The sequence below is a fragment of the Corythoichthys intestinalis genome, chromosome 22 (genome assembly GCF_030265065.1).
Source record: "Corythoichthys intestinalis isolate RoL2023-P3 chromosome 22, ASM3026506v1, whole genome shotgun sequence".
NCBI lineage: Eukaryota > Metazoa > Chordata > Actinopteri > Syngnathiformes > Syngnathidae > Corythoichthys > Corythoichthys intestinalis.
The window spans coordinates 32372501-32395708 of record NC_080416.1 but is presented as its reverse complement, the minus strand read 5'-3'; the positions used below and the strand labels follow the sequence as shown (position 1 = coordinate 32395708).

At 39.9% G+C, this 23208-nt stretch overlaps 1 protein-coding gene across 1 annotated transcript in view; it reads right to left on the bottom strand.

Moving 5' to 3' along the window:
* jarid2b (jumonji and AT-rich interaction domain containing 2b) overlaps nucleotides 1-23208 on the bottom strand; it is a 169425-nt gene that overhangs the window by 3231 nt on the left and 142986 nt on the right. Inside the window, exons 8-17 of the mRNA XM_057827225.1 lie at nucleotides 18102-18322; nucleotides 17754-18032; nucleotides 12416-12508; nucleotides 12217-12335; nucleotides 12075-12145; nucleotides 9085-9199; nucleotides 8907-9012; nucleotides 6111-6293; nucleotides 5901-6031; nucleotides 5657-5825 (exon numbers count right to left, since the gene is read on the bottom strand). Of these exons, the coding sequence (XP_057683208.1) occupies nucleotides 5657-5825; nucleotides 5901-6031; nucleotides 6111-6293; nucleotides 8907-9012; nucleotides 9085-9199; nucleotides 12075-12145; nucleotides 12217-12335; nucleotides 12416-12508; nucleotides 17754-18032; nucleotides 18102-18322 (1487 nt within the window). The remainder of the gene's footprint in view (nucleotides 1-5656; nucleotides 5826-5900; nucleotides 6032-6110; nucleotides 6294-8906; nucleotides 9013-9084; nucleotides 9200-12074; nucleotides 12146-12216; nucleotides 12336-12415; nucleotides 12509-17753; nucleotides 18033-18101; nucleotides 18323-23208) is intronic.

The window sequence follows — 23208 nt, the reverse complement described above, 5'->3', positions numbered from 1 at the left end:
TCACAGTTTGATTTTTCAAGAATTTATTTCCAAAGTAGGGTGGAAAATAAGTATTTGGTCACCTACAAACAAGCAAGATTTCTGGCTGTCAGAGGTCTAACTTCTTCTAACAAGGTCTAACGAGGCTCCACTCGTTACCTGTATTAATGGCACCTGTTTTAACTCATTATCGGTATGAAAGACACCTGTCCAAAATCTCAGTCAGTCACACTCCAAACTCCACTATGGCCAAGACCAAAGAGCTGTCGAAGGACACCAGAGACAAAATTAGACCTGCACCAGGCTGGGAAGACTGAATCTGCAATAGGTAAAACGCTTGGTGTAAAGAAATCAACTGTGGGAGCAATTATTACAAAATGGAAGACAGACAAGACCACTGATAATCTCCCTCGATCTGGGGCTCCATGCAAAATCTCACCCCGTGGCGTCCAAATGATAACAAGAACGGTGAGCAAAAATCCCAGAACCACACGGGGGGACCTTGTGAATGACCTAATGAATGACCTACAGAGAGTTGGGAACACAGGAACAAAGGTTACTATCAGTAACACAATGCACCGCCAGGGACTCAAATCCTGCACTGCCAGACGTGTTCCCCTGCTGAAGTCAGTACATGTCCAGGCCCGTCTGCGGTTCGCTAGAGAGCATTTGGATGATCCAGAAGAGGATTGGAGAATGTGTTATAGTCAGAAGAAAGCAAAATAGAACTTTTTGGTAGAAACACAGGTTCTCGTGTTTGGAGGAGAAAGAATACTGAGTTGCATCCGAAGAACACCATACCCACTGTGAAGTATGGGGGTGGAAACATCATGCTTTGGGGCTGTTTTTCTGCAAAGGGACCAGGACGACTGATCTGTGTAAAGGAAAGAATGAATGGGCCATGTATCAAGAGATTTTGAGTGAAAATCTCCATCAGCAAGGGCATTGAAGATGAGACGTGGCTGGGTCTTTCAGCATGACAATGATCCCAAACACACAGCCAGGGCAACAAAGGAGTGGCTTCGTAAGAAGGATTTCAAGGTCCTGGAGTGGCCTAGCCAGTCTCCAGATCTCAACCCCATAGAAAATCTGTGTAGGGAGTTGAAAGTCCGTGTTGCCCAATGACAGCCTCAAAACATCACTGCTCTAGAGAAGATCTGTATGGAGGAATGGGCCAAAATACCAGCAACAGTGTGTGAAAAGCTTGTGAAGAGTTACAGAAAACGTTTGGCCTCCTTTATTGCCAACAAAGGGTACATAACAAAGTATTGAGATGAACTTTTGGTATTGACCAAATACTTACTTTCCACCATGATTTGCAAATAAATTAAAAATCAAACAATGTGATTTTCTGGGTTTGTTTTCCACATTCTGTCTCTCATGGTTGAGGTTTACCCATGTTGACAATTACAGGTCGCTCTAATATTTTCAACTGTGAGAACTTGCACAATTAGTGGTTGACTAAATACTTATTTGCCCCACTGTATCCCAGGAGCTATTGTGATCTCACGAAGGAAGGACGTCATCCGAAAACTTTTACTAAATTGCAGAGCGAGGCGCCATCTAACGAGACGGAGGTGACGTAGCGAGCAATGGCCTGTTGGATTGAGCATGTGGCTTTGTAAAATGTGCAGGATGAATCAAAAACTTAATTTGGCGCAAGCTAATGCATTATTTCATCAAAATGAGGAAGAAGATGGGCTAGATTTGTCGGTGTTTTCTTCCAATGAGTCGGCGAGTGAGAAGAACAGTATGCAAGGGGCAGAAGATGAAATGACATACTCTAAAAGTGTGAGCTGTGTAACGTAACCCCGTGTCTTGTTCCACAACGAAAGTAAGTGGCATGCCCGAAGAAATTGAACTGGTTTATTGTAAACCTTTTCAATTTGTATATAGATGTGTGTGTGTTGAAGAAACTTGATTGTATGTATAATGCATAATAAGGTGATGGGTAAAATACCTAACCTCACAAAGTGAGATCCCTTCCAACTAGAGATGTCCCGATCCGATATTTGGATCGGATCGGACGCCGATATGGGCAAAAAAATGCGCATCGGTATCGGATCGGAACACGGGGAAAATTCCGATCCAGACTTCCGATCCAGTTTTTAAAAAAAATTTTTTTTTTTTTTAAGTCCGGTCCGGGTTTGCCAGCGCACAGATTTACATAATCCATTCCAGTTTTTGCTTCAGTTTCCCTAAAATCCGGTCCGCATTTTATGGCACACCTTCAACACACTACATTAACATTACAGTCTCCCAATTTACCGAGAGACTATCAGTAAAAATGTCAGCTGTGTGGGATCATTTCACCTTAAAGGACGACAAAGACGAAGAGGCAGAGAGCAACATATGCCACAATAAAGTCAAGCGTAGTGGTAAAGCGGTAAGAAGTTTTAATACAACCAACCTAATCAAGCATTTAGCGAAATGCCACCACAAACAATATGAGGAGTATGTTAAGAAAACCAAAGACAAAAAGAAAGGTCCTACGCAACTAACACTGGCAGAAACTTTTGCTATGCGTGACAAACTGGCACTCGACAGTCCCAAAGCCCAGGGAATGACAAGAGTCATTGCCGAAGAATTTATTCTGGATGACGAACCATTATCTCACGTGAGTAAAGACGCACCATCCAACTCGCGATTCGGCTGTGGAAGATTCGAGAACGATTCACAAACATCCAAATTCCGATTATTGAAATACGTCAAGTAAAGCGGAACTAACACACAGCGCGGTCTTCGGGACGCAATGAGAAACTGACCGCATTGCGTCCCGAAAGTAAGCATAACTTGTCTTAGACCCGGGTAATGCCAATGCTCAATTCACGGCTTTAGCTCAACTCATGCCGCAAGATAAAAAACACAAGAATCCCTGACTGCTGCTGACAACCGCTACAAACTACTTCAACGTCGTTTTACTGGAGATAATAGATATCATATGTATATAGAACCAGATGCTACACGACAGACTCGACTGCGTTAGCAACATTGAAGTATTGAAAACCTAATGCGTTAGTAAACAGCCGCCATCTTAAAGCAGAAGACTTCCCTAGTAGGCTGTTGTGAACCTTCCAAGCGAACCTAATTAACTTTTTATCTAAAATACTCCTAAATCGGCAAAATCTTGACTTGAATCTATCTTCAAAAGTTTTAAAACTTTCTCATGTCAAAAGTAGACAGAAGGGAAATTATGGAATAACAGGAGCAATTTTAACAACTTTAACAGTTGATTAGCAAAGTTAAATGAATTGAATGTAGTTTAAAGCTGCTGATACAGAATGGGGACTTGAGTATTTTATTTACTGTTTTAAAATGTTAACTTAACACTGAAATAGTCGTTTATTTAAACCTGAGAGGCTTTTTAGACAATTTTTGTAACTAATGCACGAAACATTAAAAGCATCTAATAGCTTGGGGGATTTGTGGGATTTTCCACGGAGGTTGTTGGTGTGTTTTGCTTTTATAAGACAGTTTACAATATTATTTGCACGTTTTACTGACTGACTATGCCATTTCTGTTTGTTATTTATAATGTTTTGTCTTTGTCACTGAATAAACAGGTCAGTTTCTTGTTACCAACCGTTGTGTGTTATTCAAACTCACCTAATTCAGCTGGCTAGTTCTTATCAAGAGTACTAAAACCTTTTTCAACATGAGTATGACAACTAAGTAAGGAGGCTATATAACTTTAAACTTTAAACACATGCTCAGATAGGTCGGTATCGGTCAGTATCGGAATCGGAAGTGCAAAACAATATCGGCATCAGATCGGACGTGCAAAAACCTGGATCGGGACATCCCTACTTCAAACACTTTTTGTGTTAGATGGTTATACAATACATATATTACATATTTACTATTTTGCACTGTTGGTCTCCTGTATATAACCTGTTTCGACCGTAGTGTGTTGAAAGGACAAAAATGCCTATTACCGTGCACTGAAAAAAATAACTGGTGGATTTACTTCATAAAAATCATTGTAACAATTTGCACTTTTATTAAGTAAATTTTACAAGCAGTAAAATTTACTTAATAAAAGTAAGTGCAAGCAGTAAAATCTAATACATTTAAGTGCAAATTGTTACAATGATTTTATCAAGTAAATCCACCAGTTAATTTTTTCAGTGTACCTGCTGTTTCCGTTGAATTATCAAAAACAAAACTAGTCAAACTCATTTTTTCTGTTGAATATTTATCCTAACAAATTGAATAAATATCACCACGCTTCAAAATGTTTCGTAGAGCATGTTTGGTTGTCAATGGGACATCAAGATTACAAATCTTGACAAAAGATTTAGGGATTTATTTGTCTTTTTGGGTCCAAAATGTTGATTATAATTGGCCAGTGAAGAAAACAACAGTTTAGACATGAAGGTTATGGTGTCCTGAAAAAAGGCACCCAACCAGACCGTTGTGAACATTTTTTTTTTTTTTTTTAACATATAAAGGCAACATCAAAGGCATGCACATTCGGTCAAAATAGGCCCAGGTCTTTAAGGGTTAAAGCACCGTAAAAAAAATGAAATATTTGATATTGAGCGGCGCCGTCAACATGACTCGAAAGCACGGATATTAATCTAAACCTGTCTGTGGTGCAAAAAAAGTTTGGGACAACTGCTATAAAAGGTTAAGGTGACTGAAACTCAACTAAGGAGGACCAAGAGTGCATAAATAGATACTGGAGCACCCATAGTCTCAAAGTATTGTAAACGGGATTTGGGAGAAAAATTAATGAAAAAAAATCTGAGCTATCCAAGGGGCGATCTACATCTGAGGTATACTAGACTACCCCAACAATCGAACTGAAGTACTTTCATGAAATTCTGCTGTGTGATTTCATTTCACAGATTTGTTTTTTCACGTCAGTTCATGTAGGTATCCAAGAATGGATCCACTTCAGGGGGACGCATTCTTGGATAACTCCCAGTTTTTTATTTTTTTTAAACAAGGGACTTGCACTCTCAAGCCACCGCATTGCATTACCGTGATGCACATAATGCAAAAAATGATCCAAATGAGGGACGGCTAGCTAGTTTGACTTCGCTTTTCTTTGTGGAGGCTGGCCTGACCACAGTAATAAATCGCTGTTTTGTAAACCGCGTGCTCAGGGTCCGAAGTTCCTGCGCCAACGTGTTGTGCCAAGTCTAACATGTTCGTTATTAAATCCTGAGAGGGCTGATGCAGAACTTCAGCAATCGCTGCCATGTTAGGAAGGAGGGAGCAAAAGCTTGACTCGACCAACTTAAACCCAGTTTAGTTTACGCCAGCCCACAGAGTTTCATTGGTCAATGACAGATAAAATTATTTCATATAGTACAAGGGGAACAAGAGTGCAAGATTGAAGTAAAAAGTGAAATAAATAAATGTTGAAATACATATTTACTAGACTAAATAAATGTTGACATACATAAAAAGTTGGAATAAGTGTGAAATATATTAAATAAATGTATGTATTATATAAATTTAAGAAGGAATTTAATTGTGTTTGTATTTTATTCTTGCACTCCTGGTCCTCCATACTGAACGGTGGTAGATTAAAAAAATGATTTTATCAATTCGGTCAATCTTGGGCATACCACTAGAGGGAGCCAGACTTTGAGGAGCGCCATCCTTTATGCTTAAACCTTGGTGGTCTATCACAGAGTGAATTGCAGTTGAACGGAGTGAAAATTACCATGGACAAGTAGCAGAGGTGGTGGCAGATCTGGCAGCGTCTCTCGGAGGACTCCAGCGCCGTCCACTTTCCGCGCGGCTTCTTGCGGCCTTCGTCGTGAGCGCCGTAGCGGGCCGCCGACTGTAGGCCGGCCGTGAACAGCTCGCGGCGCTGCCGCATCTCCAGGTTCCTACGGCGAAAACACGTTAGCCCCGTTGGAACAGAGCAAAGAAAAGAGGAAAAGCTCGAAGTGCCTAGAGCCCACCTGAGGTCTTTGAGGAGGCCGGCGACGGTGGTGAGCAGGAGGCCGTTGTCCCGTTTGGACTCGGCCGTGGCGATCTGGTAGAGGAGCTTCTCCATGGAAAAGGGCTTGGCTATGCGCCGGCACTTCAGGTCCTGTCGGGCGTGCGCGGGATGCAAAATTGAGACTGATGCTTCGACGCCGGGGGAGACGGCTTTGGCGACGGAGACGGACCTTAGCGGCCTGGTAGCCCAGCTGGATCCAGTTTGGCGTGGCGAAGTGGACCGTCTCGGACACGCTGTAACCGCAGCAAACTTTGGAGACGAACGCGCCGGGGTAGCAAACCACAAACTGCCCGCTGCGCTGCACCGTGCGGTGGACGCGGATGCCCTCGCGGCACAGCACCTCTGGAGAAATCTGATGAACGAGCACAAATACCATCATAAACCCTTCCGGGGACAGTGCAGCTAATCGCTACAGTGGACATTTGTTAATTCACCACTTCTGTTCCAAATGGATTGGACGTCAAGAGCAGTCAATATGGTCCAGTGAGTAAACTAGGGCTGTTCCAAACGACTAATTTTCTCCCGATTAGTCAGCCGACTATTTTTACGATTAGTCGACTAATCTAATAATTAAAAAAAAAAAGTTCTTTACTAATTTAGCAATAAAATTTTTTGTTGGCGCTTATCAATTCACAAAAACATTGCGGAACACTTAAATTCTTTATTAAAGTAAACACGTAAATAATAATAAATCACAAATAAACAATGAGTTCAAATGCTGATAGAATTACCGTATTTTTCGGACTCTTAAGTCGCAGTTTTTGTCATAGTTTGGCTGGGGCTGCGACTTATACTCAGGAGCGACTTATGTGTGAAATTATTAACAAATTATAATATCATTTCACATGTCATTTTGGTGTTTTGGAGCGACACTGATGGTTTGGTAAACTTGTTAGCATGTTCTTTATGCTATAGTTATCTGAATAACTCATAATAGCTACGGCCACGTTCGCGTTCCGCCTTTTGCAATGTGTGTTCAATTGTATTATTTACTTTTTTTATATTGAAATGCATGCTTTTAGTTTGCGCCCCTTTCACGCCCAAGTGGGGGCGCACTCGTACTTGTTTACGCGAAGTGACAGCGTCTCTAAGCGAGTGGGCGAGAGAGAGAGAGAGAAACACTGCTACGAACCTACGTTCATTGGTCATGCTTGTAAAATATCTCCACAGATGCAATACCTGTGTGCATCATCTTTTCTGTTGTTTTTGTGTTTTTCACCCGCGATTGGACAGAGCCAGTTGTGTGGTTGTTTGAACGATGTGCTAATGCTAGCGAACGCATGCTAACCGTTTGAGTCATTGCTGGAATAGCAGCTAATTATCATTTATTTACATTGATGCGAACCTGTTTGGTATCGAGGACGAAAATGATTTGTATTATTTCTATTTTTAGTTTCACTCTTAAAATGATGGTGTCATAACGACGGCCAAAATAAAGTCAGCAAATTATATGGAGGTCCAGCATCGTCATTTGGGAGTTTAGCTCGCTATATAGCCAGGACCGAGCCGTAGCGTCCTGGTGAGGACAGTATATTTGCATTTCGTTGTTCATGCATCATGTAACATTATCATACTGTACACTTATACAGCATGTTGTTCTCTATTGTATTTTAATATTAAATTGCCTTTCAAGATTACATATCTGTTCTATGTGTTGGATTTTATCAAGTAAATTTCCCCCAAAAATGCGACTTATACTCCGGTGCGACTTATATGTTTTTTTCCTCTTCGTTGGGCATTTTATGGCTGGTGCGACTTATACTCAGGTGCCACTTATAATCCGAAAAATACGGTACCTAGTGCAGAAGAATGGAATGTAGACAGATTCAGAACACTGACTTTGCGTTTCCAACATTATCCAAACAATTCTTAAAAAAACATATGTAGAATTACTATTATAGTAGCTATATATTATATATATTTATAATAGTATTATAGTAATTATTCATTGCCAATTAGATTTTTCATAAAGGGTCTGATTTTAAAGGTATTCCTATTGTACAATCTGAATTCTGAAGTATGTGGGATTAACTCCAGAAATCGTTTTTGATATAACGAACATGACAGGCGTTTATTTTGAAATGTTCATCGGAAGTACGTTTGCTAAACAGCTAACTCAAGCTTTACAAGCTTTTTTGTCATTGCATGTGGTGTCAGTAATAGATCCCCCCCCCCCCCCCCCCATTTTTTTTGTTTGCAAATGCTGTTAACCAGCGATTTTTCATGTATGAAGTGTCACCTTTCAACTGCAAGTTTGTGTTTACGAGAAGACTGCCAATGTTTTATAGCAGGCTAAATTAGGTTGCCTTTTTTCCCCCCCATTCACCTCAGTGTAGCAATGCTAACGTTACAGTGTTTAATATAGATGCGTTTTGTTATTTTGTATGTCTGAACTTAAAGCAGCGACAAAACGCAGACCTGAAAATTACCACCCTCATTTTTATTTGCCGTGCAATAAATGGACTCATTGCATATCGCGACAGGCTTAGCAACTTCAATAAAACATGCCGTTAGTTAGTTAGACTGACTTACTCCTGTCGTCTTCGAAAATTACAACTGGGTGACCGCGTACGTGTTTATTCACAGCCGACGTGCAGCCAAGCTTGGCATTGAAGAGACAGAGACTTTGAAATTAGTCAATGTTTTGGACACTCTGGTGCGCTCTTTAGGCTTTGTGCCGCTTTCCCCGCTTGCATGCCGAACGTCCGACATTCTGAACTTTCCACGCATATATATTTTTTAACCCTTCATTAACCGTCGATGGGATGTTGTCCTCATCGACGGATTTATGTCATCAATGACGTCGCCTATGTTGACTAGTCAGGATAGCTCTAGAGTGAACTTATTTGGCCAAAAATAAACTAGTCCAGCCCACACGTGAGCTAGCAGATTGCCATACATGTGGCCCGTGAACCAAAAGAGTTTGACACCCCTGTTCTAAGGAATCCATTTTGGAGGAGCTCACCATGATGTTCTTCTCCAGCATTTCCAGTCCGGGCGTCCCGTTGGCCTGAAGCAGCGTGTGGACCACCTTGTCCAGTTTGGACTTTTCCTCAGCAGGGATGCAATACCTGACGTGCGCATCAACACGTTAGAAGCAGCTTCGCTCCGTACTTACGTGCGCGCTTGCTTGAGTCACTCACCAAATGCAATCAGCACCAGTGTGAAGGTAATCAATGTACGGAAGGCGATTTTGGTCTCGAGACCAGCATGAGGTAGAAAAGACCATGCCGACGTTCAGCCAGGGAACGGTGACCCCTGCAGGACAGCCCGCAACACAACAACTGTCAATACTTATGTCTTAGTTTGATTTTTGCTCCAGTGTGTATGTATGTGTATATACACGTACGTATACACATATGTATCGATAAAAGTACATACAGTGGGGCAAACAAGTATTTAGTCAACCACCAATTGTGCAAATTCTCCTACTTGAAAATATTACAGAGGGCTGTAATTGTCAACATGGGTAAACCTCAACCATGAGAGACATAATGTGGAAAAAAAAAACAGAAAATAACATTGTTTGATTTTTAAAGAAATTTCCAAGTTAGAGTGGAAAACAAGTATTTGGTCACCTACAAACAAGCAAGATTTCTGGCTGTCAAAGAGGTCTTACTTCTTCTAACGAGGCTTCACTCGTTACCTGTATTAATGGCACCTGTTTTAACTCATTATCGGTATGAAAGACACCTGTCCAAAATCTCAGTCAGTCACACTCCAAACTCCACTATGGCCAAAGAGCTGTCGAAGGACACCAGAGACAAAATTGTAGACCTGCACCAGGCTGGGAAGACTGAATCTGGAATAGGTAAAACGCTTGGTGTAAAGAAATCAACTGTGGGAGCAATTATTAAAAAATGTAAGACATACAACACCACTGATAATCTCCCTCGATCTGGGGCTCCATGCAAGATCTCACCCCGTGGTGTCAAAATGATAACAAGAACGGTGAGCAAAAATTCCAGAACCACACGGGGGGACCTCGTGAATGACGTACAGAGAGCTGGGACCACAGTAACAAAGGATACTATCAGTAACACAATGCGCGCCAGGAACTAAAATCCTGCATTGCCAGACGTGTCCCCCTGCTGAAGAAAGTATACGTCCAGGCCCGTCTGCGGTCTGCTAGAGAGCATTTGGATGATCCAGAAGAGGACTGGGAGAATGTGTTATGGTCAGATGAAACCAAAATAGAACTTTTTGGTAGAACCACAGGTTCTCGTGTTTGGAAGAGAAAGAATACTGAATTGCATCCGAAGAACACCATACCCACTGTGAAGCATGGGGGTGGAAACATCATGCTTTGGGGCTGTTTTTCTGCAAAGGGACCAGTACGACTGATCTGTGTGAAGGAAAGAATGAATGGGGCCATGTATCGAGAGATTCTGAGTGAAAATCTCCTTCCATCAGCAAGGGAATTGAAAATGAGACGTGGCTGGGTCTTTCAGCATGACAATGATCCCAAACACACAGCCAGGGCAACAAAGGAGTGGCTTCGTAAGAAGGATTTCAAGGTCCTGGAGTGGCCTAGCCAGTCTCCAGATCTCAACCCCATAGAAAATCTGTGGAGGGAGTTGAAAGTCCGAATTGCCCAACGACAGCCCCAAAACATCACTGCTCTAGAGGAGATCTGCCTGAAGGAATGGGCAAAAATACCAGCAACAGTGTGTGAAGAGTTAGAGAAAACGTTTGGCCTCCGTTATTGCCAACAAAGGGCAAATAACTAAGTATTGAGATGAACTTTTGGTATAAACAAAATACTTATTTTCCACCATGATTTGCAAATAAATTCTTTAAAAATCTAACTGTGATGTTCTGTTTTTTTTTTCCCACATTCTGTCTCTCATGGTTGAGGTTTACCCCTGTTGACAATTACGGGCCTCTCTAATATGTCCAGGTAGGAGAACTTGCACAATTAGTGCTTGACTAAATACTTATTTGCCCCACTGTACATACAAACAAACATACCTACATACTGTATTAGTGCTAGATGAAGTTACTTGTTAATACAGTGGTATTAAAAAGTATCTGGACCTTTTGGAATATCTCACATTTCTGCATAAAATCACCATCAAATGTGATCTGATCTTTGTCAAAATCACACAGATGAAAAAAAAAACCCTCTGCTTTAACTAAAACAAGCCAAACATTTATAGGTTTTCACATTTTAATGAGGATAGTATACAATCAATGACAGAGGGTGGGAAAAATAAGTAAGTGAACTATCACATTTAATATTTATTTTGACTTACGCACTCCAGAGTGTGTATTTTGTTCTTCTGAAACCATTTTGAAGTATATTTACTTCTGTGTTTTGGATCATTGTCTTGTTGCAGCATCCATCCTCTTTTTAGCTTCAATTGTCTGAAAGACGGCCTCAGGTTGTCCTGCGAAACATCCTGATAAACTTTTGAATTCATTCTTCCATTAATGATCGCAAGTTGTCCAGGTCCTGAGGCAGCCAAACAGCCCCAAATCATGATGATCCCTCCACCATGCTTCACGGTGGGGATGAGGTTTGGATGTTGGTGATGTTCCATTTTCCAACTTCTCTGACTGTCGATTGATTAACACCCAGACTTTTATGATGATGGTTTTGTATCCTTTCCCAGGTTTATGCCAATCAACAGTCCTTAATCGCAGGCAGAGGGTTCACGTACTTATTGTTCCCCCTTCTGTCATTGTTTGCAGGTTATCATCAAAATATGAAAACCTATAGATGTTTGGGTGGTTTTAGTTAAAGCAGACACTGTTTTTACATCTGTGTGATTTTGACAAAGAGAACATTTGATGGTGATTTTATGCAGAAATGTGAGAAATTCCAAAAGGTTCAGATACTTTTTCATACCACTGTACCACATTTTCTTTTAATATATACATATGATCCTAACCCTGAAAAAATAAATAGCTTTAGGGACCCACACAATAACCACTAGCCCTCCCAGTCTAAATTGATTGGACGTGGTTTGCCATCAACGACTGGCAATGTGTTAACAAATATTTGATTTGACTTTAAATATTAAAGTTAAAGCCAAAAAGTAATTAAAACATTTAAGTGCTGTTTTGATTAAAAAAATTCCCATGATTTTCCATACAAATCCAGAGCTGTGAGCATCAAAAGCGTTCTTACCGGGCACAGCACCGAGATGCCTTAGGATGGACCCCGAGTTATTGGGAAGGACGGTGAGGTTCCACCCGTGTCTGTACACAAGAGGGCGCCAGAGAAACATGAGAGATTCCGCTTTAGGAACAGAGCGGGGACTCGGACTTACTTTGAAAATGGCTCCGACTTCCCGGTGGGGAACCCGCTTCCGTGCGTGCTGGTGTCCACTTTCCCACAATGCACGGCCACGTGGCTGTCGCGCTGCTCAATGATGCGCCAGTACTCTTGCTACGGATGCAAGCAGCAATTTTAGAGGTTTACGCAAAATTTCGCAGAATGAGAGGACGGGCCCCGGCCGGCTGGCGAACCTCCACTTCGGCGGCGACGGGCTCCTTGTTGAAGCACATGCTCATGGTGTTGCGCGCTATCCGGAAGAAGTTGGTCAACGACACTGACTTGCCCTGCAACACACAACACATTTTTCCTACTCAGTTGGCGACACGTCCACAAGAAAGGTTCACATTTCTGGCAATTAGCCAGCTCTTATGTGGGCCGAACTAATTCATTTTGAGCCAAATAAGTTAACTCCATCGTTGCCATTGACAGCAATCGACGTCCAATTCATTTTGACTGGTAGGGTGCGAATGAACACTCATTCATTGGTTGTCGACGCTGTCAATTGGACTGGAAGATGAGCATTTATAGCCATTTGACGTCTACTGTTGTCATTGGCAGGCAATTACCGTAATTTTCGGACTTTAAGCCGCTCCATTTTCCTTCATTTTGAAAGCTGCGGGTTATAGTCCAGTGCGGTTTATTTGTTGATTTATTTGAGTTAATAGTATAAGCGGATTTTAAGGGGGGCCGGGGCCCCCCTGGTGGCCGAAAGGTGTCATTGCATGTCATTGACTTTGCTATATATATATACATATATATATACATATATATATATATACATATACATATATATATATATATATATATATACATATATATATATATATACATATATATATATATACATATATACATATATATATATATACATATATATATATATATATACATATATATATATATATATATACATATATATATATAAGCAATAAAACGGCAACAAAAATGAATGAAATGAACAAAAAAAAATTTTTTATAATGGGTCATAAATATACTTCGAACAGATCATGTGACTAGCAACTGGGACGGTCATTTGCTTTGCATATAATCATTTAAAAAAAAAATAGGGGAGGGCAATTTTATTTTTCAAAAAAAATTTTTTTTCTTTGATTGAAAATATATTTTATTTATTGAAGCAACTTTTTGGGGGTATGAAATGATTTAGACACAAATGTCCTACCCATAATATGGCCCAAACACAAGAAGGATTGCTTTAATCAAAAGTTTTTTTGTTTTTTTTTACACAAAATTAAGTTTTCAAATGCCAATTTTTCAATCTCAAATACTTTTTTTTTCCGCATTCAAAAACTTTTTCCATGATCGAAATTTGTCTTTTTTTGATTAAAGTGAGTTTTTCTTTTTGAAAATATATATATTTTTTGAAGCAACTTATTTTTTGATTAAATAATAAAGAAAAAAAAAATCCTAGCCAAAATGTGGGCCAAAACCAAATGAATATTACTTCAATCAAATAAGTTGCTTCAATCAAAAAAAAAGTTGACTTCGATCAATAAATAAATAAATAAATAAATACATTCAAAGAAAAAATTTTTTGAGTTTCAAATGTATTTCTGCATTCAAACACTTTTTTTAAAATTAAAGGCTTAAAGACTTTTTTTTTGGTTAAAAATATATATTTTGATTGAAGAATTTTTTTTTTACTGAAACAACTTTATTTGAGGTCACAATCTACCTCCATATAGCTCCGCCCAGGGGATACAATTTTTGACTGGGGTAACTACATTGGCACAACACCAGCAGCGGTATCATATTCAATGGATGATGATCTTGGCGAAAAGTATTGCCTAAGCAGCCTGATTTAGAATTCCCCTCAAGAATGATGGGAAACAAAAACCGCTCATTGTCAACTTACTATTATAAATATTAATGTAAGTATTTGGGGGTCATCAACATGTTGTGCCCTCCCTGTCCCAAAAGTCAAACTCCGCCTATGATTTTGAGCCAAATAAGTTAATTCGCTGGCTGCCATTGACAGCGGTGGACGTCCAATCCGTTTTGACTGGGAAGGTGCGAATGAACATTTGTTCATTGTTTCTCGAGCGCAGTCAATGGCACTGGAAGATGAGCATTCATTGCCATTTGACATCTGTTGTTGTCATTTGCAGGCAATTAGTTCATTGTTCGTCATTCAATGTCATTTTAAGATACTGAAAGGTACCTTCCTGTAAATTTTGGAACATTTCCTGTAGGTTTTTCAGCATTTCTGGATTGCTACTTATTGATTTTGTGGTATTTCCTGTTGGTCTGGGGCATTTTTCGGGTCACTTCCTTATGAACTCATTAGCTGCCATTGACGGTGATAGACGTCCAATCCTTTTAGACTAGGAAGGGTGAATGAACTTTCATTTAATGGTTGTCGAGCACCGTCAATGGAAGATGTGCATTCACAGCCATTCTTTCCAGTATAACTGAAGTGGACATCCATGGTTGTTAATGGCAGCCAATGAGTTAATGGTGCGTCACTTCCATGTAATTTCAAGATACTTTTGAGTCACTTCCTGTACATTTTTGGATCATTTCTGTTGATTTTTCAGAATTTCTGGATTGCTACCTGTTGATTTTGGGTCATTTCTGGGTCACTTGTTAACTCTTTGGCTCCCATCAACGGTGCTTGGTGTCCAATCCATTTTGACTAGGAGCTGGCAAGTGAACAAATGTAACTGCAGACACGAAAGTGAACCAACTGCAGTGGCGCACGCACTCGCAAGTACCCGGTTTTACAGTGCCAATGTCAAAATAAAAGCATGTGATTTTGTATGTACAGTATGAATGAGCTACAAGGTGCCTGTCACGCAGAAGAATGCCATGTGACATCACTGATCTACAGCATATTTTGTAAGGATTAAATAAACCCTACCATTATTAACCCTTTAACACCTAAGCCTATTTTGGCCGAATTTGCATGCATTTGATGTTGCCTTTATATTTCAAAGAAAAAATTGTTTACAATGGCCAAATTGGGTCCCTTTTTTCAGGACACCTTAAACTTCATGTCTAAACTGTTGTTTTCTTCACTGACCAATTATAATCCACATTTTGGACCCAAAAAGACAAAAAAATCCCAAAATCTTTTTTCAAAATTTGTAATGTTGACGTCCCATTGACAACCAAACATGCTCGACCAACCGTTTTGAAGCTTGATAATATTTATTCAACTTCTTAGGATAAACATTCAATAGAAAAAAATAAGATTGAATTGTTTTATGTTTGACAATTCAACACAAACAGCAGGTATGGTCATAGGCGTTTTTGGCCTTTACACATACTATGGTCAAAACAGGTTATAGAGTGCAAAATAGTGAGGAAAAAATTTATATATATATATATCATCTAACACAAAAAGGGTTTGGAAGATATCTCTTTGTGAAGTTAGGTGTTGTACCCATCACTTTATCAAAAGTATATACGTACATGCAATCAAGCTTCTTGAACACACATCTACATAAAAATTGAAAAGATTATAGTGAAGAAAAAATATATGTAACATTGAAAAAAAGTATTTTAAAAAATATTTACAAGTAGTTGAATTCAAAATTTTCAGGCATGCGACTCAATAAAGTTTTTTTTTTTTTTTTTTGCGCACTCAATAAAGCTTCTTCTTGAACAGGTCACGGAGGGAGCTGCGTCACACACAACGTCACACAGCCTACTCTTTCGCCGTTTGCGCTCTGCTGTCACTTCTCGCCGAGACGCCGATTCATCAGAGGAAAACAACGACAAATACGACTCATCTTCTTCCTTGAGTTAATGAAATAATGCATTAGCTTGTGCTAAATGTAGTTTTAGATTCATTCTGCACGTTTCAAAGTCGCTCGCTCAAACAAACCGGTGTTGTGCATTTTTCGGCACAACACCGGCCGTTGCTTGCTTCGCATGCCTCCCTTTCAATAGTTGGCGCCTCGCTCGGAAATTTATTAAAAATGATCACATTCGGTTCGTCCTTCCTGACATCACAACGACACTTGGGATAAGTAGTCTCTTGTGCTGCTTTCGGTTTTGAAAAAGTACAAGAAATGATGGAAATATGGAGATGGATACATGGTCCATGCAGCGTTTTAATGCATATTTATGAGTGCAATAAAACTATAAAACTCAAATGACATTATCTCCCGTTTTTCTTGGATGATTGACTTCAAATAAAAACTGGTGTGGACATCAACTTTCGCACTTTCAAACGAGACCAACCAGCAGCACGTGGGTGATGTAATTACAGCGTGACGAAGCTTCAAAGACGATATGCGTAAACGCGTCGCTGCCGACACGTTGGGTGTTAAAAGGTTAAGTGAATTATTTCTCTCATGTTAAAACTTACATTTATCCATTTTTCACTTGCTGAATGTGTTGGTGCATTTTCCTCCCCCTCAAACGCACGTTTGATGGGCTCATGACTTGCACCAACACACACACACGGTAAGATTTGTTTTCTTATCTTGGCCAGAGAGAATGTGCAATGTTGCTTTCGCCTTTAAAGGTCAGTGATGAGTGATCATCATACACTAAATGTAACTCGAAGCGTTAGCATAGCATTCGTGTTCGCATAAGGTTAATGCTAATAGCAAGCGTCCTCTTAAACTCTCGGACAGGTTTTTTTTTTTTTTTTTTTTTTTTTTTTTTTTTTAAACATGAAGTTTGTGGCGTCCAGGTGGGTATAATTCATTGAAATTTATGTACTGTTTGTATTATCACCAAATTGGCGTTGTCCTTGTAGACGCTACAATAGCAATATGTGCTCGTCATTTTTTTTCTCTCCCAATTTTACAGACGAAAACATTTTTAGTAAATGTCGACTAAAACGAGACCAAACTATTCTTTCGTTGAGAAAAACATTTTGAGATGACTAAAATATGAAGACAAATAAATATTATCGTGCAAAAGACTAAAAGGGCTGCAAAAAACAACACTGGACTTAGGGTGGCCCAGTATGCCTCAGATGTAGATTGGATTTTTCAGTATTTTTTTCCATTAATTTTTCTACCAAATTACTTTTATATAACAATACTCTAGTTTGAGTCTAGTGGTGCTCCAGTGTCCCCCAGAAGAGGACCCATTCTTGTATAGTTGTTTCAATAGTTGTTTGCACTTCAAAATGTTTCTTTAGTAGTTTTTGAAAAGAAAGGTTTGAATCGAATACACATGAAAGTTAGTATAAATCAATACAGATATATTTTGAATTGATCATTTAGCCTCTCAATTAGGTTCATATTCGTGAGATTACTTTATGAATCCATCTTTTCCCTATAAAACGGCTTAAGGTCTTATGGGTCAACTTTTGAATAGCGGTCCAATGTAGTGACCCTAAGGGTAATTTTGGGGTATTTACACATCACTTCCAGTTGATTTTGGGGTATTCATAATATTGTGTCACTTTTGTGTCGATAATACAGTAATCCCAGTTCAAATGGATTTGACGTCTCTTACTTTCAATGGTAGCAAATGTGTTACCTTTTTCATCCCTAGCTCTTCCAAATCTCAGCCCAGAAAGACCCCAAGACGATGTCGGTGACCAACCTTGTAAATACATTTGTGCTGCTCGCCGAGGATGTCGTCGACGTCCCGCTCATCGGCTGCGCGGCGCCCGTCCTCTTTTTCCTGAGCGAAGAGGCGTCGTCGGCCGGCTTTGACCTGAGCCTCCAGATCCTTCAGATGCTGGTAGACGCCGTTGCCGCCCACCACGCCGCCTGCCAGCCCGTTCTTGGGCTCGTAGCGAGGAAGCGCCGGCGCCGACGAGTCCGCCAGGCCCTCCAGGGGCCCGTGCCGCGCCTCCAGGTGCCGCTTCTCCTGCAACACCTGAGCGGGAAAACGGCTAGGTGTTACGACGAGGCCGGAGTCCCGGCCGCCGCGCTCGGCAGCACCTACCTCGGCCTGCAAGCGGAGCCGCTCGTCGGTGCCCAGAGAGTCGTAGGCCAGCAGGTAGCGCAGGTAGGCCTCCTGCAACTTGGCCAGGCGGTCCTGCGCCGACTTGGGGATGCGCAGCAGGTCGGCCAGCTTGGTCCACTTCTTCAAGTCCATGGCCTGCTGCATGCCGCCCATGTCATTGATCAGGTGGAAGAAGCGCGCCAGGTCCACTTCGCAGCCACCTGACACCATGCAAACACAAATATCATTAACCAAAAGGCTAGAATTTCTAAAACTGAAGGAATAAAAACAAACACATTCAATGCCAGTGATAGACAGGAAAATGTATCTGTTGCATGTCATTGAATGACCATGTCCAGACACCCAATCCATTACGTCCCCTCCCAGTGTAGTGTCAATGTTCAAATTGTGGCTGTTAAAAATAAGTAAAATCTATGCCTTTTGGTCAACTACATTAACTTATATTTCTCACTGGCTGCAATGGACAACATTCGATGTTGAATTGGCAGTGAACTTGCATCTTCAAGTGTCGAGTTGCCTCAACCAACATGGTCGCCGTGTGGCATTTACCGTATTTTCCACACTATAAAGCACACGTAAACGCCTTCTATTTTATCAAAAGCAGAGAGTGCGCCATGTAATCCGATGCGCCTAAAAGATTGGTTCATCATGGCATGAAATTCCCTTTAGTGCAACACCATCTAGTGGATGTATTACGCAACCCCAACCACTACTACTACTACTACTACTGCACCTCATAATGCAGCATGCCCTATACATATGTACCTTAATTTGCGGACTTTAACACTAGAAGTCGCAGCGAATTCTGGATCATGAGGATTTGCCATGGGAAAGGCCAAATCGGCCTCTGCTGGGCATTCTAGTGATAAGCCACTACTTTTTTTACTTCATTTTGAATCCTGTGCCTTAAAGTCCAGTGCAGCTTATTGGTTGATTTACTTTAATTTTTGGACTATAAGACGCACTTGACTATAAGCCGCTACCCACCAAATTTGACACGAAAATGGCATGTTCAAAGATAAGCCACTCTGGACAATAAGCCGCAGCAGTCCTCACTGTATTATGGGATATTTACACCAAAAATATTAACCTGTAACGCTTTATTTGATAGTGGCATCATCCGACTGTCATAAGACCAAATGAACCACCATGAAGCTTTGAACCAAATGGCTGCAAAGCTTTATTGCTTCAAGACGCTTCATTTTGGCCATCACCGCCCCCTTGGGGGAGACCTCTGCAACCACCTGCTGTCAACACTGTTGTCCTCCAAAATGCCTCCGAGCATGCATTGCAGCACTACAGATGTAAATTACAGTCAAAATTCATGTTCCGTGCTAATTATTTCTTCAGTTACTGTACTAGTTGTTTTCTTAATTGCTAGTTATGATATTTGGTAACACTTTATTTGACAGTGGCACCATAAGACCGTATTAAGACCATCATAACTGTGTTATAACACTGCCATGAGCATTAACGAATTCTTATGATAGATGTCAATTTGTGTCATCCAGCAAATCATCTCCCTTTTGAATGGATGTAAAAGATCCCCGCTGGACATAAGTGGAGTTAGTGACATATTTGCTGGATGACACTAAATGACAATCGTCATAAGCATTTATTGATGTCCATGATTGTGTCGTGTCATGATTGTAACAGTCTGTAGGCAGTCTTATGACGCCGCTGTCAAACAAAGTGTTACCTATTAACCCAAATAAATCAACAAATTAGCCTACACTGTTCTATAAACCGCAGGATTTAAATTGACAGTAGCGAAAGTAGCGGCTTATAGTCTGAAAATTACAGTATTTGGGTTAATAGGCAACAAATGCCTCCTAGCATGCATTGCAGCACTAATGCACATGTAAATAAACATGTAAATAATTTAAAATTCATGTTCTGTACTAATTATTTCTTCAGTTACTGTTCCAGTTGTTTCATTAACTGCTTGTTATGGTATTTGGTAACACTTTATTTGACAGTGGCGTCATACGACTGTAGTAAGACTGTCATATTTATGACATGACACTATCATGGGCATTACTTAATGTGTATGACAGATGTCATTAAGTGTCATCCGGCAAATTATGTTACTAACTCCATTTACGTCCAGTTTGGGTCTTTTACATCCATTCAAAAGTGAGATCATTTGCCGGATAACACTAAATGACATCTGTTATAAGCATTCATTAATGCTCATGACCAGTGTTGTTAATAACGGCGTTACAATATAACGGCGTTACTAACGGCGTTATTTTTTTCAGTAATGAGTAATCTAATTAATTACTTTTCTCATCTTGGCAACGCCGTTACCGTTACTGAGGCGGGAAAGGCGTGCGTTACTATGCGTTACTAAGTTGGTTGAATAAAAAAAAAGTCTGAGAGAAACGGACTCACGGGGACGAGAGCAGAGCAGGAGTGGGGAAGACGCCGTTGCAACCGCGATGCTAGGTGGCTTCAATAATACCTGACTGCAGCCATAGCCGACAAACTACGCCCACATGACACGGTAGATATCATATTATAGAACTAGATGCAAATGACAGACACTGCTGCATTGCCAACATGTTTTAAGGACTACATGCGTTTGTAAACAGCCGCCATCTTAAAGCAGTAGACCTCTCAGGAACTTAGGAAGGCCCTGATGTAGAGATCCTTCCTAGCGAACCTAAGTAATTTTTTAAAATCTAAAATGCTCCTAAATCGGCAAAATCTTAACTTAAATCTATCTTTAAATGATGAAACAGTTTTAAAACTTACACATGTTTAAAGTAGACAGAAGGGAACTAATGCAATAACGGGAGAAATTTTAACAACTTTAACGATTGATTCACAACTTTAAATGACTTCCACACATAGCAAAGGTTACTAGCTAGTTATCGCAATACCCTTGTGTCTAGTTAAGTGGAGGGTAAAGAATTGGGCTAGGGCCAATTGTCCCCCAAACCCTTTAAGCTTCACATTGTGTGACCTGTGTGTTTTTTTTTTTTTTTTTTTTTTTTTTTTTTTTGAGAAAAAAAAAAAAAAAAAAATCACTAGTTACTTTGCCAAGTAACTAATTACTCTTACATTCAGGTAACTGAGTTACTAACGCAATTACTTTTTGGGAGAAGTAATTTGTAACTGTAATTACTTTTTTAAAGTAAAATTAACAACACTGCATGGCACTAAATGCGTCAGTAGACAGCCGCCATCTTAAAGCAGTAGACTTTTTAGGACGGCTCTGTTGTAGAGAACCTTCCTAGCGAACCTAAGTAACTTTTTATCTAAACTACTTCTAAATCGGCAAAATCTTGACTATAATCTATCTTTAAATGATGAAACAGTTTTAAAACTTTCATATGGCGAAAGTAGAGAGAAGGGAACAAATGCAATAATGGCAGCAATTTTAACAACTTTTAACAGTTGATTCAGGGTAAAGGGTAAATTTGGGTCAAGAATTGGGCTCGGGCCAATTGTACCAAAAACCTTCACAAAAAACTTCACATAGTGTGGCCAATTTTTTTTTTTTTTTTTTTTTTTGAGGGGAAAAAAAAAAAAGTAATTATCACCAATTACTTTGCCAAGTAACTAATTACTCTTACATTCAGGTAATTGAGTTACTAACGCAATTACTTTTTGGGAGAAGTAATTTGTAACTATAATTAATTACTTTTTTTCAGTAAGATTAACAACACTGCTCATGACAGTGTCATGTCATAGTTATGATTGTCTAATGATAGTCTTATGGCACGACTGTCAAATAAAGTGTTACCAAATACCATAACTAGCAATTAATGAAACAAATGGAACAGTATCTGAAGAAATAATTAGCACACAACATGAATATTGATTGTTATTCACATCTCTAGCGCTGCAATGCATGCCAGAAGGCATGTTGGACAACAACAGTGTTGACAGGAGGTGGCAGAAGAGGTTGACTGTCTCCCCCAAGGGAGCAGTGATGGCCAAATGAAGTTTGTTGAAGCAATAAAGCTTTGCAGCCAATTGGTTCAAAGTAGGGCTGTCAAAATTATCGCGTTAACGGGCGTTAATTAATTTTTTAAATTAATCACGTTAAAATATTTGACGCAATTAACGCAGATGGCCCGCTCAGACAGATTTAAATGACAGTGCAGTGAAACGCTCACTTGCTGTGTCTATGGAGTTTTGCCGCCCTCTGCTGGTGCTTGGGTGCAACTGATTTTATAGGCTTCAGCTCCCATCAGCATTGTGTAATTATTGACATCAATGGCGGGCTACTAGTTTATTTTTTGATTGAAAATTGTACAAATGTTATTAAAACGAAAACATTAAGAGGGGTTTTAATATAAAATTTCTATAACTTGTACTAACATTTTGTTTTTTTAAGAACTACAAGTCTTTCTATCCATGGATTGCTTTAACAGAATGTTAATAATGTTAATGCCATCTTGTTGATTTATTGTTATAATAAACAAATACAGTCCTTATGTACCGTATGTTGAATGTATATATCCATCTTGTGCCTTATCTTTCCATTCCAACAATAATTTACAGAAAAATATGGCATATTTTATAGATGGTTTGAATTGCGATTAATTACGATTAATTAATTTTTAAGCTGTAATTAACTCGATTAAAAAATTTAATCGTTTGACAGCCCTAGTTCAAAGCTAATGCCGCATCAAATAAAGTGTTACTGGTTAATATCTTTTGCTGTAAATATCCCATAATACAGTGAGGACAGCTGCGGCCTATAGTCCAGTGCAGCTTATCTATGGACACATGCCGATCTCGTATCACATTTGGTGGGTGGCTGTTTATTGTCAGTTGCGCCTTGTAGGTGAAAATTATGTTATAAACAGTTCTAAAATACGCCATTCATTGAAGGTGCCTTTATACTTCAATGCGCCTTATAGTGCGGAAAATACGGTAATTCAAACCTGATGCAACAACATCATATTTCCTGTTATGGGAGAAAATTTTGGGCTCCGCTGTCAACTCATTGCGCCCCCTCCCAGTCAAAATGGATGATACGTTTAGCATCGTCAATGGCAGCCAGCGAGTTTACATAGCGACTCTCTTAATCCAGTCAGCTGATTTTCCTCGTCGTTGCCAACTGACTTTT